This window comes from Nanorana parkeri, unplaced genomic scaffold (genome assembly GCF_000935625.1).
Source record: "Nanorana parkeri isolate BGI_ZX_2015 unplaced genomic scaffold, ASM93562v1 scaffold1212, whole genome shotgun sequence".
Classification (NCBI taxonomy): domain Eukaryota; kingdom Metazoa; phylum Chordata; class Amphibia; order Anura; family Dicroglossidae; genus Nanorana; species Nanorana parkeri.
The window spans coordinates 358,992-384,352 of record NW_017307480.1 but is presented as its reverse complement, the minus strand read 5'-3'; the positions used below and the strand labels follow the sequence as shown (position 1 = coordinate 384,352).

At 52.3% G+C, this 25,361-nt stretch overlaps 1 protein-coding gene across 1 annotated transcript in view; it reads right to left on the bottom strand.

The window, feature by feature from the left end:
- The window catches only part of CAMSAP3 (calmodulin regulated spectrin associated protein family member 3), a 99,566-nt gene that overhangs the window by 29,586 nt on the left and 44,619 nt on the right, over positions 1-25,361 (bottom strand). Inside the window, exons 5-8 of the mRNA XM_018568575.1 lie at positions 18,763-19,016; positions 11,477-11,605; positions 9,706-9,789; positions 3,509-3,541 (exon numbers count right to left, since the gene is read on the bottom strand). Of these exons, the coding sequence (XP_018424077.1) occupies positions 3,509-3,541; positions 9,706-9,789; positions 11,477-11,605; positions 18,763-19,016 (500 nt within the window). The remainder of the gene's footprint in view (positions 1-3,508; positions 3,542-9,705; positions 9,790-11,476; positions 11,606-18,762; positions 19,017-25,361) is intronic.

Below are 25,361 nucleotides of genomic sequence, written 5' to 3'. Positions count from 1 at the left end.
CTCGACGAGTTGGCCACCTCGACGAGTTGGCCACCTCGACGAGTTGGCCACCTCGACGAGTTGGCCACCTCGACGAGTTGGCCACCTCGACGAGTTGGCCACCTCGACGAGTTGGCCACCTCGACGAGTTGGCCACCTCGACGAGTTGGCCACCTCGACGAGTTGGCCACCTCGACGGAACACCGGCACTCCCCCATTCCTTGTTTGGGTGTCATAGAGACAGGAAGTGAAAGAAAATCTCCCTATAGGTGTCACAGGCAGAGATTAAAAACCTGACTGACATTTTAAATCTATCCAAAACTAAAAAACGAAATACAATTTCGGCTGGAGTCGGGCTTTAAAGGAATTTTAAGCAAGTGCTGATAGTGTGCCGTGTAAATCCGCTCTGCATTACACAAGTAAAGGCAAGCAGCCACCCTGGGGCTCAATCCATACTTGAGAGGAAGTACTACATATCCTGTGGTACTGAGGATTAGTGACGTAGAAATGGATGCCGTTTGCCTCCTCAGCATCCAACACAATTCCAGCAGTCATTTTCCTAATGCGTGTTAGGCAACCTCGGCACTCCAGCTCTGGTGGAACTACACGTCCCATGAGGCATTGCAAGCACTCTGACAGCCACGACTCCCAGAGACAGATGCATCATGGGATTTGTAGTTTCACCAGAGCGGAGATTGCCTACCGCTGATCTAGGTAATGATACCACCCTAAGGTTGGTTGACCCTGTGTTAGAAAATGCCTACATAGTTCCATCTGCAACATCGTATCAATCAATCAATCAATGGGCTCATGGAGAGCGTGTGGTGATCAATTTCGATTATCGAGTACATAAGACACACTTTACAATGTTACTACATTCATTCCTAATCTATAAAACACTAAGACACCATCGATACCATGTCACCTATATGGAACACTTTCAGAATGTATTTAAAGCCAAGAGCAGCTGAAGCCAAAACAATTAGACCCCCCCGTCAGGTTTTTATGGCTGCCTGTGTCCCCATCAGGGAGATTCACCCTATTTGTCCTGGTGAATGTGATCACTGAAGGTGAAAGCAAATTTTTGGTTTGTCACCAGAACAGGAAGAGATTTGAAATCTTCCAATGGGGACACCTAGTTTTTGTGACCACAAATCTCTTTGGAGAGATCTCTCATTTCCTGTTGCGCCCATGGGACAGGAAGTGAAGGGAAATATCCCCAATGGAACACAAATGGCAAAAAAAAGAAAGCCGAGACGGGTCATAACCCGCCATCTAAAACTTTAAAAAAAAAAAACGTTTAGCCTCGCTTCTCCTGCAATGGTTAGAACCCCCGTCAGGTTTGTATTGCTATATCCTCACTGAGCAGATTCGTCCTCTCTACTTGTATCGGTGGTTTCATTTCACAGGGTCCAGAAAATGGTCAGAAATCTAATTTTAACAGGAAGTGAAAGGATATTTAGCCAAAATCTTGCAGTTGTCACGGTTTAGGAAGAAAGGGGACACCTCCCAATGGGGACATCTTGTTCCAGTGACAACTGTGCAACATTCTGGAGAAATATCCTTTCACTTCCTGTTCTGGGACAGTGAAAACCTGACATTTCCCTGCTTTAAGATGACCCTGACACTACATGGTGCTGTGTACTACCTTTCCAGCAGCCGGCGTGTTGAAACCCCTGCTCCCTGCTGTGGTTCCGCCCGCCAGCTCATACGTCCTGTAGTGATGTAGGAGCCAATAGGAGAAAGCACAGCACGCCGCAGGGGGCGCAGTCAGTGACATCCCTAGCCTTGAGGTGAAGGGGGTTGCTGGTGGAGCATGCTAACCGAAGGGAGGGCGGGATGCCAGCTAGAGTGTCCCGCTCAGCTCCTGGCGACCAGTGACGTCACCGGCTGCCAGGGAGCCAAGCGGGACGCCGGCCAGAGCGTGCCAGATTGCTAAGAGCTGGGTGGGGAGATGTGCATGGCGCTTACAAATATCTGGGGGCCGCAGGCACACAGCAAACATTGTGCAGCAGAGCGGCCATGCTGCTCTGCCTGATCCCCGCCCCCCTCATGTGACTCAAAGCGATGCCGCCTAAGGCAACAGCCTTAGTCTGGGACAGCCCTGGACGCAGTATTTGGCTGATCCAGAACTGTACCGGGTACCCGCAGTGGCCCTTCATTACCAATGCTGTGGAGTTTGAACACACGGGCCCCTGGAACAGGTAAGTACACAGCATCTTTATTTACTGTCTGGCCTTGCTTTAGAATTTAACCCTGTAGTGACACCAGAGCCAACTGGGCTTCAAATACAGTTTACATTATGCGTCTATCGCTGCAACCAAACACTGCGCATGTAGGTCAGTCCTGGCTAACAGGCATGCCAGCAGGTGACCGTGCATGCTGGGACTTGTAGTTCATCCGTGTCTAAAAGGGGCCAGCAGGTAAAACAAGAACCGTTGGTCACCTCAACTCACTAAAAACAGGACATTGCTGCTTTAAACCCTTAACAACTGCACCGTCACTCTCACAAAACACAAGTTTGGGATTTCCAAGAACCAAAAAAAAAAGCAATAATACAGGATGACGGGCATGCCACGATGGAGTCACTCAAACCGAGGTACGGACTGGGTCTGTTGCAGCGTCACCTCTTAGCCATGACATTTCATCATATCAAAGGGGTCCGGGACAGCTAGAGAGGGGGCAGGTTTGACAAGGTCTCCCACTTTTTTTTTTAACACAAATTGGGCTGTTTATGGCCTAAGAGGACAGCTAGGCTGCAAAGGATTGTGGGATACCAACAAATTAAACAACGTGGGAGCAAAAAGAATCTAAAAGCAAGTTGTAATAATAAAAAAAAGTAACAAATAAAATGAAGGAAAATGTGCAAAGAAAATTCAAAGGCTCAGCTGCCACCAGGGCGGTGCCGTCAGAGGCAGATTAAGCCGACCGCCCCCCAAGGCGGCATTCATTGAGGCACGGTGGGGGGAGCAAGGCAACACTAAGGGTGGAGTATCCATACCAGACACTAGATAATAATGTGCAGCTCAGTAATGCTGAACCTGATCAAATCATAGGCTTAGCGCTATACAAGCAAGCTTGGGTGGGCCAGCAAGCAAGCTTGGGTGGGCCAGCAAGCAAGCTTGGGTGGGCCAGCAAGCAAGCTTGGGTGGGCCAGCAAGCAAGCTTGGGTGGGCCAGCAAGCAAGCAAGCTTGGGTGGGCCAGCAAGCAAGCTTGGGTGGCCAAAATGGAGGCATCCGGGCAGCTGCAAAAGCCAACCAAAAGGCAATAATGGGAACAAATGCATAAAGTTAAAATAAAAGACGTGAAGGGATGAAGCACGCATACACATCAAAGGAAAAAAAAACCATGACCATCTATCCCATAACCCTTTGCCTAAGACCCCGGTCTTGTTCTACTGCACATGCATTCCTAAGCATAACAGAACCACCGCACAAGGCATTGACCAACAGGAAAAGGGACCACTCGTATGCCAAAAAAGAGTATAACTGGCACTCAAAGGGAAAGCAAACAAGAAAAGCCACTTACAGGGACCAGCTTCCAGTACCAGCGGGAGGGGCACTGGAGAGAAAGAGAAAAATATGGAAGGGTGGAGTAACAAAGAGAAAGGTACAGGACACAAGAGAGATGGGGCCGGGAGGAAACCAAACAGGGGAGATATAGTACAAGGTCGGCCTACGCCCGGTGATGTCAGCCATTTTGGATCAGGCCTCAACTAAGTCACAGAGCCTACTTTTAGGCCCCATTTTAAAAAAAAAACTATTTGGGTCTTCCAAAATGTCTGCCTTCAATCCGCGGGTAGGTCGTACAGACACCTGAAACCATGGCTAGAGAAAAGAGCATTTTGTAAAAACCAGTGTACAGGGTAGAGCGATGGGGCCAAATCAGAAGCCAATACCATCAATATGAGCCATATTCTTTTTATTATGTCCGTTATGGACAGTGCGGAGATGGATAAAACCGGACCAAACCAATACCTGTACACCCGCTTTCATGACTATCCCACATAACAGGAAGGTGAAAATATGGGGGACAATGGAAGTAGGCAAAAAAAAAAGGAAGAACAGCCATTAAAAAGGGCAGGAAAAGCAAAATGAAAACAAGACAAATGACTCGGGATACGGAACATAGGAGAGGTGATGGAGAAGGTAGAAAAAATAATGCGATTTCACAGTTTCCATTCACTTCGAATTAGAATTTAATTTAAGAATTAGACTTAAGTGTTGGATGTTAGGTTGAGGTCCAGGGTTAGATTTAGGTGTAAGGTTAAGATTCGGGGTAAGGCTTAGGTGTTAGCTTAAGGTTCAGGGTTAAGTTGAGATGTTAGCTTGAGGTTCAGGGTTAAGTTGAGATGTTAGCTTGAGGTTCAGGGTTAAGTTGAGATGTTAGCTTGAGGTTCAGGGTTAGGTGTAAGGTTTACATTAAGGGTAAGGTTTAGGTGTAAGGTATGTGCGCCCAGAGTGACCGGGGGTATGGGCGCCCAGAGTGACCGGGGGTATGGGCGCCCAGGGTGACCGGGGGTATGGGCGCCCAGGGTGACCGGGGGCATGGGCGCCCAGAATGACCGGGGGCATGGGCGCCCAGAATGACCGGGGGCATGGGCGCCCAGAATGACCGGGGGCATGGGCGCCCAGAATGACCGGGGGCATGGGCGCCCAGAATGACCGGGGGCATGGGCGCCCAGAATGACCGGGGGCATGGGCGCCCAGAATGACCGGGGGCATGGGCGCCCAGAATGACCGGGGGCATGGGCGCCCAGAATGACCGGGGGCATGGGCGCCCAGAATGACCGGGGGCATGGGCGCCCAGAATGACCGGGGGCATGGGCGCCCAGAATGACCGGGGGCATGGGCGCCCAGAATGACCGGGGGCATGGGCGCCCAGAATGACCGGGGGCATGGGCGCCCAGAATGACCGGGGGCATGGGCGCCCAGAATGACCGGGGGCATGGGCGCCCAGAATGACCGGGGGCATGGGCGCCCAGAATGACCGGGGGCATGGGCGCCCAGAATGACCGGGGGCATGGGCGCCCAGAATGACCGGGGGCATGGGCGCCCAGAATGACCGGGGGCATGGGCGCCCAGAATGACCGGGGGCATGGGCGCCCAGAATGACCGGGGGCATGGGCGCCCAGAATGACCGGGGGCATGGGCGCCCAGAATGACCGGGGGCATGGGCGCCCAGAATGACCGGGGGCATGGGCGCCCAGAATGACCGGGGGCATGGGCGCCCAGAATGACCGGGGGCATGGGCGCCCAGAATGACCGGGGGCATGGGCGCCCAGAATGACCGGGGGCATGGGCGCCCAGAATGACCGGGGGCATGGGCGCCCAGAATGACCGGGGGCATGGGCGCCCAGAATGACCGGGGGCATGGGCGCCCAGAATGACCGGGGGCATGGGCGCCCAGAATGACCGGGGGCATGGGCGCCCAGAATGACCGGGGGCATGGGCGCCCAGAATGACCGGGGGCATGGGCGCCCAGAATGACCGGGGGCATGGGCGCCCAGAATGACCGGGGGCATGGGCGCCCAGAATGACCGGGGGCATGGGCGCCCAGAATGACCGGGGGCATGGGCGCCCAGAATGACCGGGGGCATGGGCGCCCAGAATGACCGGGGGCATGGGCGCCCAGAATGACCGGGGGCATGGGCGCCCAGAATGACCGGGGGCATGGGCGCCCAGAATGACCGGGGGCATGGGCGCCCAGAATGACCGGGGGCATGGGCGCCCAGAATGACCGGGGGCATGGGCGCCCAGAATGACCGGGGGCATGGGCGCCCAGAATGACCGGGGGCATGGGCGCCCAGAATGACCGGGGGCATGGGCGCCCAGAATGACCGGGGGCATGGGCGCCCAGAATGACCGGGGGCATGGGCGCCCAGAATGACCGGGGGCATGGGCGCCCAGAATGACCGGGGGCATGGGCGCCCAGAATGACCGGGGGCATGGGCGCCCAGAATGACCGGGGGCATGGGCGCCCAGAATGACCGGGGGCATGGGCGCCCAGAATGACCGGGGGCATGGGCGCCCAGAATGACCGGGGGCATGGGCGCCCAGAATGACCGGGGGCATGGGCGCCCAGAATGACCGGGGGCATGGGCGCCCAGAATGACCGGGGGCATGGGCGCCCAGAATGACCGGGGGCATGGGCGCCCAGAATGACCGGGGGCATGGGCGCCCAGAATGACCGGGGGCATGGGCGCCCAGAATGACCGGGGGCATGGGCGCCCAGAATGACCGGGGGCATGGGCGCCCAGAATGACCGGGGGCATGGGCGCCCAGAATGACCGGGGGCATGGGCGCCCAGAATGACCGGGGGCATGGGCGCCCAGAATGACCGGGGGCATGGGCGCCCAGAATGACCGGGGGCATGGGCGCCCAGAATGACCGGGGGCATGGGCGCCCAGAATGACCGGGGGCATGGGCGCCCAGAATGACCGGGGGCATGGGCGCCCAGAATGACCGGGGGCATGGGCGCCCAGAATGACCGGGGGCATGGGCGCCCAGAATGACCGGGGGCATGGGCGCCCAGAATGACCGGGGGCATGGGCGCCCAGAATGACCGGGGGCATGGGCGCCCAGAATGACCGGGGGCATGGGCGCCCAGAATGACCGGGGGCATGGGCGCCCAGAATGACCGGGGGCATGGGCGCCCAGAATGACCGGGGGCATGGGCGCCCAGAATGACCGGGGGCATGGGCGCCCAGAATGACCGGGGGCATGGGCGCCCAGAATGACCGGGGGCATGGGCGCCCAGAATGACCGGGGGCATGGGCGCCCAGAATGACCGGGGGCATGGGCGCCCAGAATGACCGGGGGCATGGGCGCCCAGAATGACCGGGGGCATGGGCGCCCAGAATGACCGGGGGCATGGGCGCCCAGAATGACCGGGGGCATGGGCGCCCAGAATGACCGGGGGCATGGGCGCCCAGAATGACCGGGGGCATGGGCGCCCAGAATGACCGGGGGCATGGGCGCCCAGAATGACCGGGGGCATGGGCGCCCAGAATGACCGGGGGCATGGGCGCCCAGAATGACCGGGGGCATGGGCGCCCAGAATGACCGGGGGCATGGGCGCCCAGAATGACCGGGGGCATGGGCGCCCAGAATGACCGGGGGCATGGGCGCCCAGAATGACCGGGGGCATGGGCGCCCAGAATGACCGGGGGCATGGGCGCCCAGAATGACCGGGGGCATGGGCGCCCAGAATGACCGGGGGCATGGGCGCCCAGAATGACCGGGGGCATGGGCGCCCAGAATGACCGGGGGCATGGGCGCCCAGAATGACCGGGGGCATGGGCGCCCAGAATGACCGGGGGCATGGGCGCCCAGAATGACCGGGGGCATGGGCGCCCAGAATGACCGGGGGCATGGGCGCCCAGAATGACCGGGGGCATGGGCGCCCAGAATGACCGGGGGCATGGGCGCCCAGAATGACCGGGGGCATGGGCGCCCAGAATGACCGGGGGCATGGGCGCCCAGAATGACCGGGGGCATGGGCGCCCAGAATGACCGGGGGCATGGGCGCCCAGAATGACCGGGGGCATGGGCGCCCAGAATGACCGGGGGCATGGGCGCCCAGAATGACCGGGGGCATGGGCGCCCAGAATGACCGGGGGCATGGGCGCCCAGAATGACCGGGGGCATGGGCGCCCAGAATGACCGGGGGCATGGGCGCCCAGAATGACCGGGGGCATGGGCGCCCAGAATGACCGGGGGCATGGGCGCCCAGAATGACCGGGGGCATGGGCGCCCAGAATGACCGGGGGCATGGGCGCCCAGAATGACCGGGGGCATGGGCGCCCAGAATGACCGGGGGCATGGGCGCCCAGAATGACCGGGGGCATGGGCGCCCAGAATGACCGGGGGCATGGGCGCCCAGAATGACCGGGGGCATGGGCGCCCAGAATGACCGGGGGCATGGGCGCCCAGAATGACCGGGGGCATGGGCGCCCAGAATGACCGGGGGCATGGGCGCCCAGAATGACCGGGGGCATGGGCGCCCAGAATGACCGGGGGCATGGGCGCCCAGAATGACCGGGGGCATGGGCGCCCAGAATGACCGGGGGCATGGGCGCCCAGAATGACCGGGGGCATGGGCGCCCAGAATGACCGGGGGCATGGGCGCCCAGAATGACCGGGGGCATGGGCGCCCAGAATGACCGGGGGCATGGGCGCCCAGAATGACCGGGGGCATGGGCGCCCAGAATGACCGGGGGCATGGGCGCCCAGAATGACCGGGGGCATGGGCGCCCAGAATGACCGGGGGCATGGGCGCCCAGAATGACCGGGGGCATGGGCGCCCAGAATGACCGGGGGCATGGGCGCCCAGAATGACCGGGGGCATGGGCGCCCAGAATGACCGGGGGCATGGGCGCCCAGAATGACCGGGGGCATGGGCGCCCAGAATGACCGGGGGCATGGGCGCCCAGAATGACCGGGGGCATGGGCGCCCAGAATGACCGGGGGCATGGGCGCCCAGAATGACCGGGGGCATGGGCGCCCAGAATGACCGGGGGCATGGGCGCCCAGAATGACCGGGGGCATGGGCGCCCAGAATGACCGGGGGCATGGGCGCCCAGAATGACCGGGGGCATGGGCGCCCAGAATGACCGGGGGCATGGGCGCCCAGAATGACCGGGGGCATGGGCGCCCAGAATGACCGGGGGCATGGGCGCCCAGAATGACCGGGGGCATGGGCGCCCAGAATGACCGGGGGCATGGGCGCCCAGAATGACCGGGGGCATGGGCGCCCAGAATGACCGGGGGCATGGGCGCCCAGAATGACCGGGGGCATGGGCGCCCAGAATGACCGGGGGCATGGGCGCCCAGAATGACCGGGGGCATGGGCGCCCAGAATGACCGGGGGCATGGGCGCCCAGAATGACCGGGGGCATGGGCGCCCAGAATGACCGGGGGCATGGGCGCCCAGAATGACCGGGGGCATGGGCGCCCAGAATGACCGGGGGCATGGGCGCCCAGAATGACCGGGGGCATGGGCGCCCAGAATGACCGGGGGCATGGGCGCCCAGAATGACCGGGGGCATGGGCGCCCAGAATGACCGGGGGCATGGGCGCCCAGAATGACCGGGGGCATGGGCGCCCAGAATGACCGGGGGCATGGGCGCCCAGAATGACCGGGGGCATGGGCGCCCAGAATGACCGGGGGCATGGGCGCCCAGAGTGACAGGGGGCATGGGCGCCCAGAGTGACCGGTGGTATGTGCGCCCAGAGTGATCGGGGTATGGGCACCGAGAGTGAACAGGGTATGGGTGCCGAGAGTAGGTGGGATATGCGTGAGGATTTAAAGGAGAACAGGAACATTACATGGAGTCATGAACAGTAGGGATCGATGGTGGATGAGAGGGAGGTGGAGGGGAAAAAAACGAGGAGCATGAGAAAACATGGTTGGGAGACAGAGCAGCAGACAGGAAGAGGTCATCTAATCATTTCCTATAATACATACTGTCCATTGAGTCAGATATCTACAGAACCGGAAAAACAACATGAATTAGCTTGATGACATCATTGATGGGGAAGGGCGGGGGGGACACTAAAGACGGAGATTGTACGGGATACAGAGCAGATTGGACAAATGGAAAGAAGTACAAAGTGGGCTCCATACACAGGACGTAACAGATTTCTACCTCCGGGGCAGAGACAGACGGCTCAGGACATTTGGGATCATTCACACAAACATAAAGATGATCTCGCTGTGCTTACCCCGGCCTGGTTGGGTCCCTCCGGGGCAGATAGCTGTTTCCGCCCTTGTTCCCTCTCGGCCTCCTCCAATAGTTGGCGGTTAATCTGGTAGGAATACAAGTACAGAGATGTGTGAGGACAGAATTATAATGTTTGATGTATGGGGAGGTTTCCTGACCCAGCCGGACGTTCTATTAACTCCTAAAATACAAAAAGATGGGGCTACAAGGCTCAACCGGGTCTGGAGTCTCCCCATGTTCCCCTCCTACGCGCTCCATATTATGGGGACTATCCTACTCCTAAAATCAATATACGAACCTTCATATATACTGTTGTCCAAAGGAAACAAAAAAACTAAAATAATAGCAATAAAACTCTTTATTATTATCCAATGTAGTGTATTGCAATGGGCTGAGCTGGCTAAAAATGCAACCCGTCTACTTTGTGAACCCGAAAAATTGGACAGAAGAGTAGATTGCCATGTCTATGCGTAGGGACTGTCCAATGGGGCTGCTGTGAACAAACTCCAAGAAATTTGTGAATTTAAATTAGAACTCCAGGCAATTTACAAAATTAAGCCTTGTAGTGGGGCAACCCCCGTACTGCAAGGGTTAACTGCTCCTCTTTTCGATGTAGGGTCTAAAATAAAGAAGATACACTCACCCAAACCTCGGTCTTGAGGTGGTGATTGTTCACCTCTGTTCCCCTCCGCCCCGGTCTATTAGACCCCTGATGTCTCTCCTGCCCTCTAATACAGACAATCAAGCCCAGGAATGAGCTCAACCGCCTGTGTAACCGGAACTTCAACCGGCTTCTCGCAGCGCTCACTGCTTCATTTATCGCAGATCTGGGAATGGATGTTCCCCACTCTCCATCCGGACCCAGGCCCCCCCAGGGGAGCGAAAGGGGGGGGGTGCGAGGAGGGGCACCACATTTGCAGGCTACAAGTGATCTGGGTGTCTGTACACTTGTACTGAAAAAGCACGTATATACTGTATATGTAGAGTGGTCCTGAAGAGGTTAAAATCACCTTATAAAGACTTCTATTTCCATGAATGAACGGTGGAATTCGTATGTTTAGGGATCCATTATTCAATTTCTTTACCAAAGATTCACCCAACCTCACCCAAGATTCACCTATTTAAAAGTTACGGGGAAATTGGGTGAATCTGGGGTACAAACATCGATAAATTAACCCCTTAGTTCTAGAACATCTCAAATAGTATCCAACTTTACACGTGACATGAACAGCGCAACTAAAACTTCTATTTTATACTTTGATTTTATTTGCAGATCTAATTTTATTTTTAAGCCAACAAACTGGGGCCTGTGGCTGAAATCACCTTCCGCTGGGAACGATTGTCAAACTGGAGAGAAAAGGGCGTCCTCAAATGGCGTCCACTGAGTCAAAACTTAGAGTCCCTCCATCAGGTTTTTACTGCTGTGTCCCCATCTGAGAGACACCCGATGTCCTGTCTCAGTGACACCAGGTAACATCCTAAAATACAGGGTGTCACCAGGAAAGGAAGAAAGTGGAATTCTCCTCGGTGGGCATCCAGATGTATTTTAGGATGTTACATGGTGTCACTGAGACAGGACATCGGGTGTCTCTCAGAGATGACAGAGAGATGACAGAGATTTTGACCCACCATACTAAAATTTTTTTTTTTTAAATGTGACACACTTAGGGAGAGTTTCCCCTATTTCCTGCCCTATTGACAGGGACAGGTACTAAGGGGAAATTGAGAGGTATACATGAACAGCAATATAAGAACACCTCTAGAGGACTTACCTGATCAACCCAAGCAAGCAGTTTACTCTCCACTCCAGGAAGGCCGGGCTCTTCACCGGCAGGTAGGGACTCCGAGCAGTGGCTTGAATACACAATCATCAGAGAGTCAATGACAGCGAGGTGGGCGGCCTGGTGAAAGAAAAGCAAATTATGAATCACTTTCTAGTAATCCCAATGTCAGACCGACAGCCCCTCGACTATCCACCAGCCCCTCTACTATCCACCAGTCCCTCTACTATCCACCAGTCCCTCTACTATCCACCAGTCCCTCTACTATCCACCAGTCCCTCTACTATCCACCAGTCCCTCTACTATCCACCAGTCCCTCTACTATCCACCAGTCCCTCTACTATCCACCAGTCCCTCTACTATCCACCAGTCCCTCTACTATCCACCAGCCCCTCCACTATCCAACAGCCCCTCCACTATCCAACAGCCCCTCACTATCTATTAGCCCCTCACTATCTATTAGCCCCTCTACTACCCACCAGTCCCTCTACTACCCACCAGTCCCTCTACTATCCACCAGCCCCTCTACTATCCACCAGCCCCTCTACTATCAGTCCCTTACGATCTATTAGCTCCTTACTATTATTATACACGATTTAAATAGCGCCAATAGTTTGCCCAGCGCTTTACAATATAAGGAAGACATTACAGTCACAATACAATTCAAGACAAGATGGTAAGGAGGGCCCTGCCCGTGAGTGCTTACAATCTATCCACCAGTTTCTTACTACCCATTAGTCCTTTACTATCCCATTTATACAATACGGCCCTAACAATGCCACCCTCCATAACTCCCAGATCCCACCATGAGCTGCATTGTGCATATTGGCCCATAGATTCAACCGAGCCAACAAATGCTCCAACCGCCTGATACGGTCTCTGTTCAGCAGCGGCACTGCCTTCGGGCAGCAGTGGATGCCGTGGCTGCCGGATACAATAACCAGCAGTGCAGATTCCTCCATCCACCCTGTATAACCTGGATGGGGGGGAAGCGACTGATTTTCCCCAAGTCGTGAAAGCAAGAACATGGAGCCATGCTTGACCAGCTTCAGCCAATACACTGTTCCTGCATGAAGGGAAGCTATAGTATGAGCAACAACTCCACGAACAATGTACCTGAACACACCCGCTGGAAACACACAAGCGGCTTTATATATTTAACAAAACAGCTTCCATTCAAGCAGCTGGGAACCGACCCAATTCAGGGAGAGAAGACAACAGCGACGGGTGGAGCTCTTCATGGCTGACTGGAAATGATGAAGACGCAGGGAAGGGAAAGGCGAGAGATGGTCGTGGAAGAGGAAGAAGAAAACGGCTTTTATTAGATGTAGAATTTACCGTCTCAGCCTCCTGCCAAACCTCTGTCTTTCATGGTACGGGCAAAATTAAATCTCCTGCAATGCATCCTGGGGGATCGGCGGACGCCTGCACCTTTATTGCGACGCAGAATAGGCCCTTTGTTTGAAGCACGCATATACAATTACTGGAAGCCGCCTATTCCACCATCCAAGATTTCTCCACTCTCAGCTCCACATTGAAAGGGCCAATAAACCTAAAGGAGTCTCAACAATTGTTTTCATGAGAGCAAATAGCTGAATGTCTTTTAAAGGGAAGCTCCACTTTAAAAAAAATATACAGGCAGTCCCCGAGTTACAAACATCCGACTTACATACGACTCCTACTTACAAACGGAGGCTATTACTGTACAGCACGGGTAGATGTAACGATGCTTGATGAGGAGTGCCCGTCTTTTTGGGTCTGGTTCGTAGGAATGTACGTACATTCCATTAAGTTTGCTCTTGTTAGACGTCGAGACGAGGGGGTGCCCGCCTCTTCTTCCGGGTCACAGAGGTTTTACTGCTGTCTGTATCCTCATTAGAAATATTTAATCTCACTTCCTGTCCTTGAGACAACAGGAAGTGAAAGGAAATCTACCCCTAGGAAGGGAAATGCACTCCTGTCTGAGTAATCATGGGGGAAAAAGGTGTCTCCGCTGAAGCTTCATCACTAATCCTTGTTTCCAAGACAACCCACAATTTTTAAAATCCAATTGTCACAGGGACAGAAAGTGAGGTGAAATCTTCTGAACAGGGGCGCACACACAGCAAAACAAACATTACAGGGGGGTTCACCCTTCCCTATGCTATACAAAACTTAAAAAATTGGGGGGCTGGAGTTACACTTAAAATTTTTTTCTCCAAGGCCTGGGATCAGACCCTCCAAGGCCTGGGATCAGACCCTCCAAGGCCTGGGATCAGTCTGGAATCGATATCCTGAAACAAACGGATATTTCTTCAGAACAGAATTGTTGGAATCTGCAACAAACTTTGTTAAAGTGACACTAAACTCCGGAGTTAAATCTTAAAAATACATTCCAGTCCCTGAACTATGAGCAACAATGTATCTCATTTGTGTGTCACTCGGCTGTAGATCCTCCAATCATCTCTGAATTGGCACTGACACTGTCCTTCCTTCTGGAGGGGGGCTACGTCTGTTCCATGGTACCTGTGTGTGTTGTAAAGTAGTCACCGCTCCAAGCTCACTCCCGGGATGGACTACAATCTCATGTTTCGTTTACCAATTTGTTTTGAGATTGTAGTCAATCCCGGGAGCGAGCTTGGAGCGGTGACTACCTTACATCACACACAGGGACCACGGGGAACAAAAGTAGCCCCCCGGCAAAACGAGCACTTAGCCCTTGCAATGTGGGAGCAGCCCAAATGCAATGGTGTGTTTGTCATTTTCCCAGAAGTTCCTTAACTTCAAAATGGCCGTATTTGCGAATTAATTTGTTGCAGCCAAAGTGACATTAGAAAAGTGTTGCAAATAAGAACTTTGTAAATTTGCTATGTGCGTCTGTATTAACTAGAGAACCTTTTACGAATTTGACGCAAGAGTTCTAAATTCATTGCAAAGTCATTATTGAAAATCGCCAAATGTGACTTTCCTGATAGATTTTCTTGAATGTCTTGCAGGTCATCGCACTCTGATCATGAAGACAGGTTCTCTTTACCTGCATTAAATATTTACAGGCATTACCAGACTCTGAAAATGTTTTCGTTTAAAGGAGAACTATGGGGTCAGGGCTTTTCCCCATAGTTCTCCTAAGGGTAACGGGAGGACACAAACTAGCTTCCTCCCGTCACCCAAAGCTCAGTATACCGCGAGCTACAGCTTGCTATATACTGAGACCGCCGCAGCCTGCAACGGATCCCGACAATGATGTCTGGATCCACCCAGCCACCCATCGGACAGGGGAGTGGGGGAATCCCTGAAGGGAGCCGTAAGTGACAGTCACGCCTCTCTGCATGGATAGATCGAGATGTGAGCGAGCGCAGGTATGTGTTCGCTCACTTCCCGATCTACTGAGCTGACCTGTGACACTTTCATTGTCACAGGTCGGCTCAGATTATGAGGCTCAGTGAAAAGCACTCGCCTCATGATTCTCCTTTAAGTCTGCCTAACACAGAGGAGCGGCTGGATGGCATTCACGAGACGCCGAAAATGGATTTTTAAAAATGCGCGCTGCGCCCGGGCTCCAGTACACACACCAGATGTTTGTTCAGCTAATCAGAGCGGGAGACGGGAAAGTGGACGCGGTAAAAGGTTTAAAAAGAAAGACAGGAGGGAGTGTCTCCTATACCGACCAATCACTGTGCGTTCCAGCACATTACAGAGCCGTGCCCCCACCGGAGCCATCAGGCAAGTCAGAGCACATTTAGGTGTCACCTTTGGTTAGGACAATGGCTGCGAGCTCATTCTAAGTTCTGGTTTAACGTCAAATTCCCCAGACACAAACAAAAAAAAAAGGAGACGAGCTGCCGGAGTTCTATGTGAGCCTCAGAATCGCAGACAATGCAAATAACAATCTTATCGTAATGGAGGAACTGCGTGACTGGCAAGGAGCTTAAAGAGGAACCTCACCCATATCTTTGAAATAATAACAAAGACACCTTCAGAAATGTTTAGTAATGACGATCTACTAGAGATGCACCGATACCAATACTAGTATCGGTATCGGTGCCAATACATCGGTGATAAATACCAACTATAATCCAGCCAGGCTGACTACAGCCCCGGCAATCACTACATGTTTAGTAGCCACCTCACAAAAGGCGATAAGGGGGGCTACACTACCATGAGAACGCTTCCTGTGATTTCCTCCCTTTCCCATCAATTCACAGACCAGGCACTGCAAGCCTAAATTTTGCTTTCAACTCTTGTGTGCCATCTCAATATGTATATTATAAAATGTATTTACATTCATTTGCCTCGAGTTTCCTTTGCGTTCTTTGACCACCTTTACCCGGCCACCTGCTGAACCGACAAGAGCCATCATCGTCTTTCAGGTGCCGCAGGTGATACATGGTCAGCATCCAAAGACCACTTATCATTGTTCCTTGCCTCAGTGCAATCAGTACAGGGCGAATTTACTGTAATAACCTTTAAATCAAGGACATCATTCACATTCCACTTACACAATAATGGCAGATGCCAGCTCCGCCACAGACAAAGAATGTCTGCTGAGGTGACCAACAGATGTCCTTTACATGGACTATTCTGTTCAGAAAAGCAGAGAGGACGGTGCAGATACCAATGAATCATCACTTGGACAATCACTGCTACAATACACAACCCTCTGTATTAAAGAGAAAGATATGTGTGTGTTGTTTAGCCTGTGAAAAGATCTTTAATTCTGTTCAGCCACATTTCTAATTCACACATGCTGATACGTATGCTGCTCTGTGCTTCCCTCCTCCTTTAAGCTGCCTATATAGAACCCTCCAGCTCCCAGTGATTGAAAGGTTTGTAAGATTGGGAGCATTGTGCAATGCAATAGTCAGATTGGCTTACACTGCTAGAAATCCCACGCCTAGTCTAATCTGTGATATGTGACAGATCATGAGAACAGAACATTAAAGCTAAACTCCAGACTGAATGAATAACAATTTTGTAAAAGGTAAAGCTGCAGCGCAGTTCACAGGAAGAATAAAACCTATGACGGTTTAATTTTCCACTGACAGGATCGCTATAGAGGACAAAAGGAACCACTCACCTGTTTCTACTGCATCACTGCCGCAATGTTTTAGCCCTCGCTGGCTACAACTTTGCAAAATTTCCCTGGCCAGAGGGGAATGATGCCTATTTAGTCCATCCCCAGAAGGAGTAATCCCTTGTTGCTCTGGCCTCGGAGGGAGGAATGCCTTGTTGCTCTGGCCTCGGAGGGAGGAATGCCTTGGTGCTCTGGCCCCAGAAGGAGGGATGCCTTGGTGCTCTGGCCCCAGAAGGAGGGATGCCTTGGTGCTCTGGCCCCAGAAGGAGGGATGCCTTGGTGCTCTGGCCCCAGAAGGAGGGATGCCTTGGTGCTCTGGCCCCAGAAGGAGGGATGCCTTGGTGCTCTGGCCCCAGAAGGAGGGATGCCTTGGTGCTCTGGCCCCAGAAGGAGGGATGCCTTGGTGCTCTGGCCCCAGAAGGAGGGATGCCTTGGTGCTCTGGCCCCAGAAGGAGGGATGCCTTGGTGCTCTGGCCCCAGAAGGAGGGATGCCTTGGTGCTCTGGCCCCAGAAGGAGGGATGCCTTGGTGCTCTGGCCCCAGAAGGAGGGATGCCTTGGTGCTCTGGCCCCAGAAGGAGGGATGCCTTGGTGCTCTGGCCCCAGAAGGAGGGATGCCTTGGTGCTCTGGCCCCAGAAGGAGGGATGCCTTGGTGCTCTGGCCCCAGAAGGAGGGATGCCTTGGTGCTCTGGCCCCAGAAGGAGGGATGCCTTGGTGCTCTGGCCCCAGAAGGAGGGATGCCTTGGTGCTCTGGCCCCAGAAGGAGGGATGCCTTGGTGCTCTGGCCCCAGAAGGAGGGATGCCTTGGTGCTCTGGCCCCAGAAGGAGGGATGCCTTGGTGCTCTGGCCCCAGAAGGAGGGATGCCTTGGTGCTCTGGCCCCAGAAGGAGGGATGCCTTGGTGCTCTGGCCCCAGAAGGAGGGATGCCTTGGTGCTCTGGCCCCAGAAGGAGGGATGCCTTGGTGCTCTGGCCCCAGAAGGAGGGATGCCTTGGTGCTCTGGCCCCAGAAGGAGGGATGCCTTGGTGCTCTGGCCCCAGAAGGAGGGATGCCTTGGTGCTCTGGCCCCAGAAGGAGGGATGCCTTGGTGCTCTGGCCCCAGAAGGAGGGATGCCTTGGTGCTCTGGCCCCAGAAGGAGGGATGCCTTGGTGCTCTGGCCCCAGAAGGAGGGATGCCTTGGTGCTCTGGCCCCAGAAGGAGGGATGCCTTGGTGCTCTGGCCCCAGAAGGAGGGATGCCTTGGTGCTCTGGCCCCAGAAGGAGGGATGCCTTGGTGCTCTGGCTTCAGAAGGAGGGATGCCTTGCTTTTCCAGGCCTTTCCGGAAGAAATGGCTTGTTGGCCCAGCTTGGGAGGGAGCAACACAAAGTGAGTCTGGCCAGCAAAGGAGCAATGTCATGGAATCAAGCGAGTGGTATCTTTGCTCTCTCTAGCGATCTGGTCACTGACTAGCTGTAACAGCGAGAGGATCACCAGCGTGTTACAGGCCTAGCGGATAGGTGTGCTTTCATCTGTAGTAAACTTACCCTTTCTGCCTAGCCCCATTATTCCAGGAGGGTTTGCATACTTTTGATCAGGGATCCTAGGCACACAACATGAGTGTTTTTTTCTGGACTGTGCAAACAAATATGGCCAAATACATAGATGGTAGCAGGAAAGCAACCAAGGCTTTCCAACAGACTTAATCTGACAGGGGGACTGCGTAACTGGCGCAGTGTTTGTGTATCATTAGCAGGTCTCTGATTGGTTTCACATGTTCTCAGGAATTATTTTTTTTGAGAAACGGTTTATAATAAGAGCTCTCTCCATTGTCCCACGCCTACCAGAGTCTTCATTTTATACTTCTAATATAAGAAAAAAAAAAATAAGGCTGCTCTCCATAGCAACTAGTTTTTCCTAAAATGAAAAACCTCCATTTCTGTCTATTGCCCCCCCCCCCATAGTGAATTCTATACTCAACTCCTGTTTCCATACATCCACCCCATGATGAATCCAGGGAGATCCAATACATTTTAATACCCTGCTCTATGACCATGACTAAATGGACTGAGGCTTCTGCTGCGTAACTTTCAACACTGCACACATAAAACTGGTCAATGAAACGATTAGGATCCCTGTCGAGTTGAATGACATTGGTGAGGATGTCTAGAATCCCTTCCTAAGTTTTGCATACACATAATCCCCCTTCATCATCCCATCCCTCCACCCGAGTCTCCTCATCCTCTTACCATACGAATGGGCTTCTCTCTCAGGTCAATGGTCTTCACTGGCTCCCCCTGGTGCACCGGAGAAGACCCCTTCCGAGCAAAGAGTAGCAGGAGGGCTGCATTGTCTCTAGGAGGGGAGTGGTCGTGGGGTAATGCCTTGCGGTACGTTCTGCAGTACACATCTGCGGACAGTAAGAGGCTGATCACGGCTGGCTTCACGTGTTCCTGTTCATACTGGTCTGTGTAGCAGGGGGAGACCAGCTCCTCGGGGACCTCTGCAACACAAACACAAAGCAACGGTTAGGTGATTCAATGACTGTGTAAAGGAATAATAACATAATGCTGAGTAAGCGCTGCGTGGTTGGACGCACAGTGTGCCATAAATGTAAAAAAATAGCAACATTTGCCTGCAATCTTATATTGTGTTATATTCAGGTTGTAGCCACCACCTATTGTTCTAGCCTGGAGCTTGAATACATTAAAAGGGGCTCATTAGGATTTATCTAAGCCTATGATGCTCCACAGCAACCAATCAGATCCTCCCTTTGTAGTATAGGACAATAAAAGGGAGAACCTAATTCGTTGCTGCAGACGAAACATACAGACTAGTGATGGATGCGAGATGCCAGAAGGTTCAACCTACACCAAAAGATATCACATAAAACAGATTTATTGCTTGCGGAAACCATGACCATCATTTGAAATACCTTTCTAAAACTACCGATCTTCATTCTTCAAGATCGGTCATCCTGGGAGCATATGCAAAGGTCACAGCGCATACAATCACACCATCATTTCCTGATCCAGTTGTTATCAGACAACCGTAATCTCAAATTTGTGAGTAGACAAAGGGTTGTCACACACACAGCTGAAATGCAGCATTACATACAATGATTGGCTTACACTTGGTCCGCACTGGTCTTCCCTAGATAAAAAGTTTGCTCTGCTGGAAGAGGTCTTTAATATGCAAACCTGACTTTAACACACGTCCAGTAGAATAATCGAAGCCTCTGTTTTAGAGAAGAGGAAATAGGCCCGCTAAGAGTGAGATAATGGGCCACTCCAAGGACCCAACGCATACAATAACACTATTAGCTCTGAAACGGCCTGACTGCTGCACACAATGCTTAGAATTTGGAGCTTAACTTGCGTTTAAATGGCTGTCAATGGTAAGACAATTTTACATTGTTCTCAGAGCCTGGTTGGTTATTGGTGTACAGCAGTGGTGGTCAATTTACGTAAAGTAGTGGACCTCGAGTGCAGCCCCGACATCACTAAACCAGCCTGTCCCGCTGGCCGCCGATCATTTACAGTGACCAGGAGCTGTCTGTGCCAGCCCGGTCAGTGGGCTAGGAGCGCACAGGGAGCACGCCCTCACCACACAACAGTGGAGCTCCATGGATGCACATTATGTGGCAGCTGGGCATTAAGGCCTACCCACCATGCTGCCACATCTATGCATTATGTGGGCGGGTAGAGGCTTAATAGTACATTTCTGTATAGGTCTATACATCAGACAAAAAAAAGGAGGGGCGGCTGGAGGAGGAAGAGAGGGGCGGCTGGAGGAGGAAGAGAGGGGCGGCTGGAGGAGGAAGAGAGGGGCGGCTGGAGGAGGAAGAGAGGGGCGGCTGGAGGAGGAAGAGAGGGGCGGCTGGAGGAGGAAGAGAGGGGCGGCTGGAGGAGGAAGAGAGGGGCGGCTGGAGGAGGAAGAGAGGGGCGGCTGGGGGGGAAAAGAGGGACAACTGAGGGGGAAAAGAGGGACAACTGAGGGGGAAAAGAGGGACAACTGAGGGGGAAAAGAGGGACAACTGAGGGGGAAAAGAGGGACAACTGAGGGGGAAAAGAGGGACAACTGAGGGGGAAAAGAGGGACAACTGAGGGGGAAAAGAGGGACAACTGAGGGGGAAAAGAGGGACAACTGAGGGGGAAAAGAGGGACAACTGAGGGGGAAAAGAGGGACAACTGAGGGGGAAAAGAGGGACAACTGAGGGGGAAAAGAGGGACAACTGAGGGGGAAAAGAGGGACAACTGAGGGGGAAAAGAGGGACAACTGAGGGGGAAAAGAGGGACAACTGAGGGGGAAAAGAGGGACAACTGAGGGGGAAAAGAGGGACAACTGAGGGGGAAAAGAGGGACAACTGAGGGGGAAAAGAGGGACAACTGAGGGGGAAAAGAGGGACAACTGAGGGGGAAAAGAGGGACAACTGAGGGGGAAAAGAGGGACAACTGAGGGGGAAAAGAGGGACAACTGAGGGGGAAAAGAGGGACAACTGAGGGGGAAAAGAGGGACAACTGAGGGGGAAAAGAGGGACAACTGAGGGGGAAAAGAGGGACAACTGAGGGGGAAAAGAGGGACAACTGAGGGGGAAAAGAGGGACAGAGGGATTTGCTTCTTCCAAATGAAGGACATTTTTGAGCTTCGCACTTCTGTAGCTGTTACTATCTGCTTCTACACAATTTCTTAGGTGACATGGGCCTCTCTTGTGTGACGTGGGCCTCTTGTGGGCACATTGGGTGACATGGACCTCTCTTGGGTGACATGGACCTCATCTTGTGGTGACATGGGCATCTCTCAGGTTACATGGGCACCTCTCCGGTGGGGACATGGCCCTCTCCGGTGGGGACATGTTCATCTCTCTGGGTGACATGGCCCTCTCCATGTAACGCGGGCATCTCTCTCTGCACAGGGAACTCTATACCAGAAGTTATTGTTGCTGAAAGCTGAAGTATAACCCTCAGACCCTTTCATAAATATGACACAAGAAAGGCTGAAAACCATTGATATTCAGCGATTTGCATGTTTGTCTCTGTATAGACTGTTCTCTTTTCAAGGTCTAAGATTTTATAGAACACACAAATGTTTGTTTTTTTAGCTACAGTGCAGTGTAAACAGTTGGCACATCCGCGTATTTTAGTCAGGTGATGAAACTTGATTTTCTGCCAGTGCAAAGTTATTAAATCTGACTTCCAGCCTTCCCTTCAGTCTTGCCCAGTTGTACCGGCTCCTCTCCTGGGCTGAAATGTCTTCCTCTGATATCACTGCACACTGGGAGCTTCTCACAATCTGCACTAGAAGCTGCAGCAAGACAGATACAGCCCCCCTCATTTCCTGGCTGGAAGACATCTATCCTCATCTAGCCCTTTTTTTGCCTAGTCTGACTGTCCCTGGCCCCGCCCCTTTCATTCATATGCATTCGGTTCTTTCATTTATGTAGGTTCAGCATCAATAGCCCAAACTTTTATTGGACAAGTCCATGGAGTAAGGAAGGTTAATACCCATATTACATTATTTTTTGCTGTATCCTTCTGGAGATATATTTCTATTCACTTCCTGTCCTGGAAATCCCCCAAAGTAAGGGAATCTGCCCTAAATAATTGGGGATTTCTGCTCACTTTCTTACCAATAATGGTCACTAGGACACACAGAGAGGGTGCATCACCCCAGCAGGGATACATTCATTAATAAAAGCCTGGTCTAACCCATCACCCCTCCAACCAAAACTACAACAAAGGGTTCGCAACTATAAATATCTTCCAATGAGTCAGCGAGCTCACTAAAAGATATATATTATTATATGTGCGCTTATTACATAATAGCGAGGGGACGGACTTTTTTTTTTACAGCCATACAACATACTGCAGTCTGGAATTTGTACCATTCTATGTCACTAACTCAACTGGGAACAATACTCCCCGGTAAAGCCGTCGTGCCAGCAGGGTGTTTCTTAAGAATTAGGAATTTATAATCCCATCATCAGGTTTTATACCGCGCGGAGCCGAAAACCGCAGAAAGCCGATAATCTCAGCAACCAGTTTATAAGCCTCCTTAAAGACCAAGCCAATGACACGGGACTAAAGGGATCTGAAGCAGAAAACCAAATCAGAGACACCTGGAGAACTCTAAAGCCAGTGGCGAACCTAAGGAACAAAGGGCCCTGGTGCAATGTTTGTTCTTGGGTGCCCCAAGCTCTCTCCCCCAGCTCAGAAGCCCATCGGACCATCTCCCCCTCCTCAGAAGCCTGTTGGACCATCATTGCTCCCAAGCCGGCGCCTTATCTTCTCCTCCGCCAGGGCTAAAGTCTGTCCCGATCACCACACTGCCATCATCCCAACTGAGAAGCGGAGCAGTCTGGGAGCTGTGCAGCGAACCCAGACCTGCATACCTCTGTCCCACTCAGGGTTAACGTGACCGCGGCACAGGAGGCAGAGACTTCAGCTGGTGCAAGAGGTGCTATAAGCCCATCAGACCATCGCTTCCTCCAATGGCCACGACCAGACCTCACTGGGCCTCCCCCCCCCCAGCCTCAGGCCCTGGTACAGCCGCAACAGCTGTATCGGCGGTAGGTCCGCCCCTGTCTAAAGCCAGCCATAAATAGGTGAAATATTGTTTGAAAAAAAATAATTTTCTCAAATTTCGTTGGATTTCCCAGTGGTTACTGAAGACAAATTGCCAATTGTTTTTGAACGTATGGGCGAAAAATATTGAAAGCTCGGGATGGAAGTTTTTCCATAGAAAATAAGGTATTTTCAGGCAAATAAGAGGAGTCAATGATGGCAAGAACAATTGAGAATTTTGAAGAAAAGTTTACTTATACGGCATTCCTAAGATATCCCTGTCTACGAAGAACCCTCACATTTCCCTTCCGAGTGACGCAGGGTAGGGCGATCGGCCAACGGGGGTCTATTCAGCCTATGTAAAGTGCTGCCCAGAATGCAGGAATTTCGTGCTCTCCAAACATGAATAAGAGAAGACCTAGGCTGCGGCCTAAGCTAATCACACCGGCCAGAAAAACTCGTTAAGCAACTTTTTTCTTTTTTTTGCCGCATATGACTACAGCCGGGTTTGTAAGGGGACTGAAGCGTCTTTAGAAAAGCACGATATACAGACAGATCTCCTGTCATGTTCAGACGATCAAAAGAACAATTACTGAATAGAAAAAGAAAAACAACCCATTTTAATGATTATCGTGCTGCACAGCTCCATAGACCGCAGTTTACATAGAAGCCGAGTGCTCCAGGGACAATATATATATAAAAATAAATAAATGTTAAAAAAAAAAACCTCAGTCAAGTAAACCATCATCCAAAGTCTTTCAAAACTGACATTTTTGGGGAATGTCGATCTCCAGCGTGCCCCGCTATGGTCAATGGCTTCTGCCGCTGACCCCTATATCTCAGTATTGTGTCCCATAGCGGCATGGAGGTCATGTGTGAAACCAAAGAGCGCAGTATAGGACCAGGAGACAGACAATCCCAAAAGGCACTTTGTCTGGACACCTCTTTCACTACTGTGTCCCATACTGGCATGGAGGTCGGTGGGCGAAACCACAGAGCTCAGTATGGGACCAGGAGATAGACATTCCCGAAAGGCACTTTGCCTGGAGAAAGGGGCCCTCCAACATTGGTGGGTAATTTGGTTACTTGGATGGCTGGATTAGAGACACAACTTTTATATCAAGGTGTGCTGGTGAGAATTCCTTTCTCTGAATACAATTGAGTCATTAAAATGTAGCTCTCGTTAGCTTGTATGAATTACTCCGGTAAGAAAAGGACAATGCAGCAAGTTCCCAACTAAGTACAAAAGATTTGGCAACAGAAAATATGGTCAACAGAATAGTCCGAGGGTATACCGTACATAAGATTTCCCTAATCCATGTCTTTGTAGATGAGGAAAATAATTTAAAGATAAAAAAAACACAAGTCAGGGATAACGAAATAGCAGAGAGATACAACCACATCTACAACCGTATTCCATGTTTCAGAAAGGTCGGATAGAACGTCCCCTTCTGTCAGAAGACCAACTTACGTATTACAGTACAATGGCTCAACTTACGTATTACAGTACAATGGCTCAAACTGTTCCTTCCAAATATCCAAGACCTAAAATGCCTCTTGCACAAGGTCATAGATAACATTGAAACTTCCAAAACATACCTATACTGGCACTGAAAACCCTTTCTGGCTTTGGATAACCTTCCCATTTCATTCCCTGAACCTCAGAAACAAATCTGAGACGTTATAAGACACCTTAAAAACACTACAGGGGGCCATATGGAACAACTCAAAGTACCACCTCTGAATATGAGCAGAAGACTACACCTAAAAACTTGGGAATCAGACACGGGATCCCGCATGGAATCAGACACGGGATCCCGCATGGAATCAGACACGGGATCCCGCATGGGTTTATATCTGGGATATCAAACAACTTTCATTCCATGAGAAACATACAACATTCATTTACACTCCACCCTCAGCCTTCTTGCAGGACGCCCAATCAAAGCCCAAAATATGGGTAAGCAGACAAGCAATACCGGCATACGAGAGGCTGTGCCACCCATGGTGACAAGAGGTCCACGCTATACTTGTATCTACTACTGCTTTTAACAAAGAGCGCCATATGTAATATATGTATTTGAACCCCTCTAGGTTACACAAGTTCATGCTTACTATTCGATGGAATGAAGACAGGATGTTGAGAAGTGGACACATTATTACCTCTTTGTTACTCAAAGATTAATTTAGGCGATGGAGCGCAAACACCAAAAGTATGGCTACCACTGTATTTTCAACTGTATATTATGTACTTTTTCCTCACTGAACCCAACTTACAAAGTAGC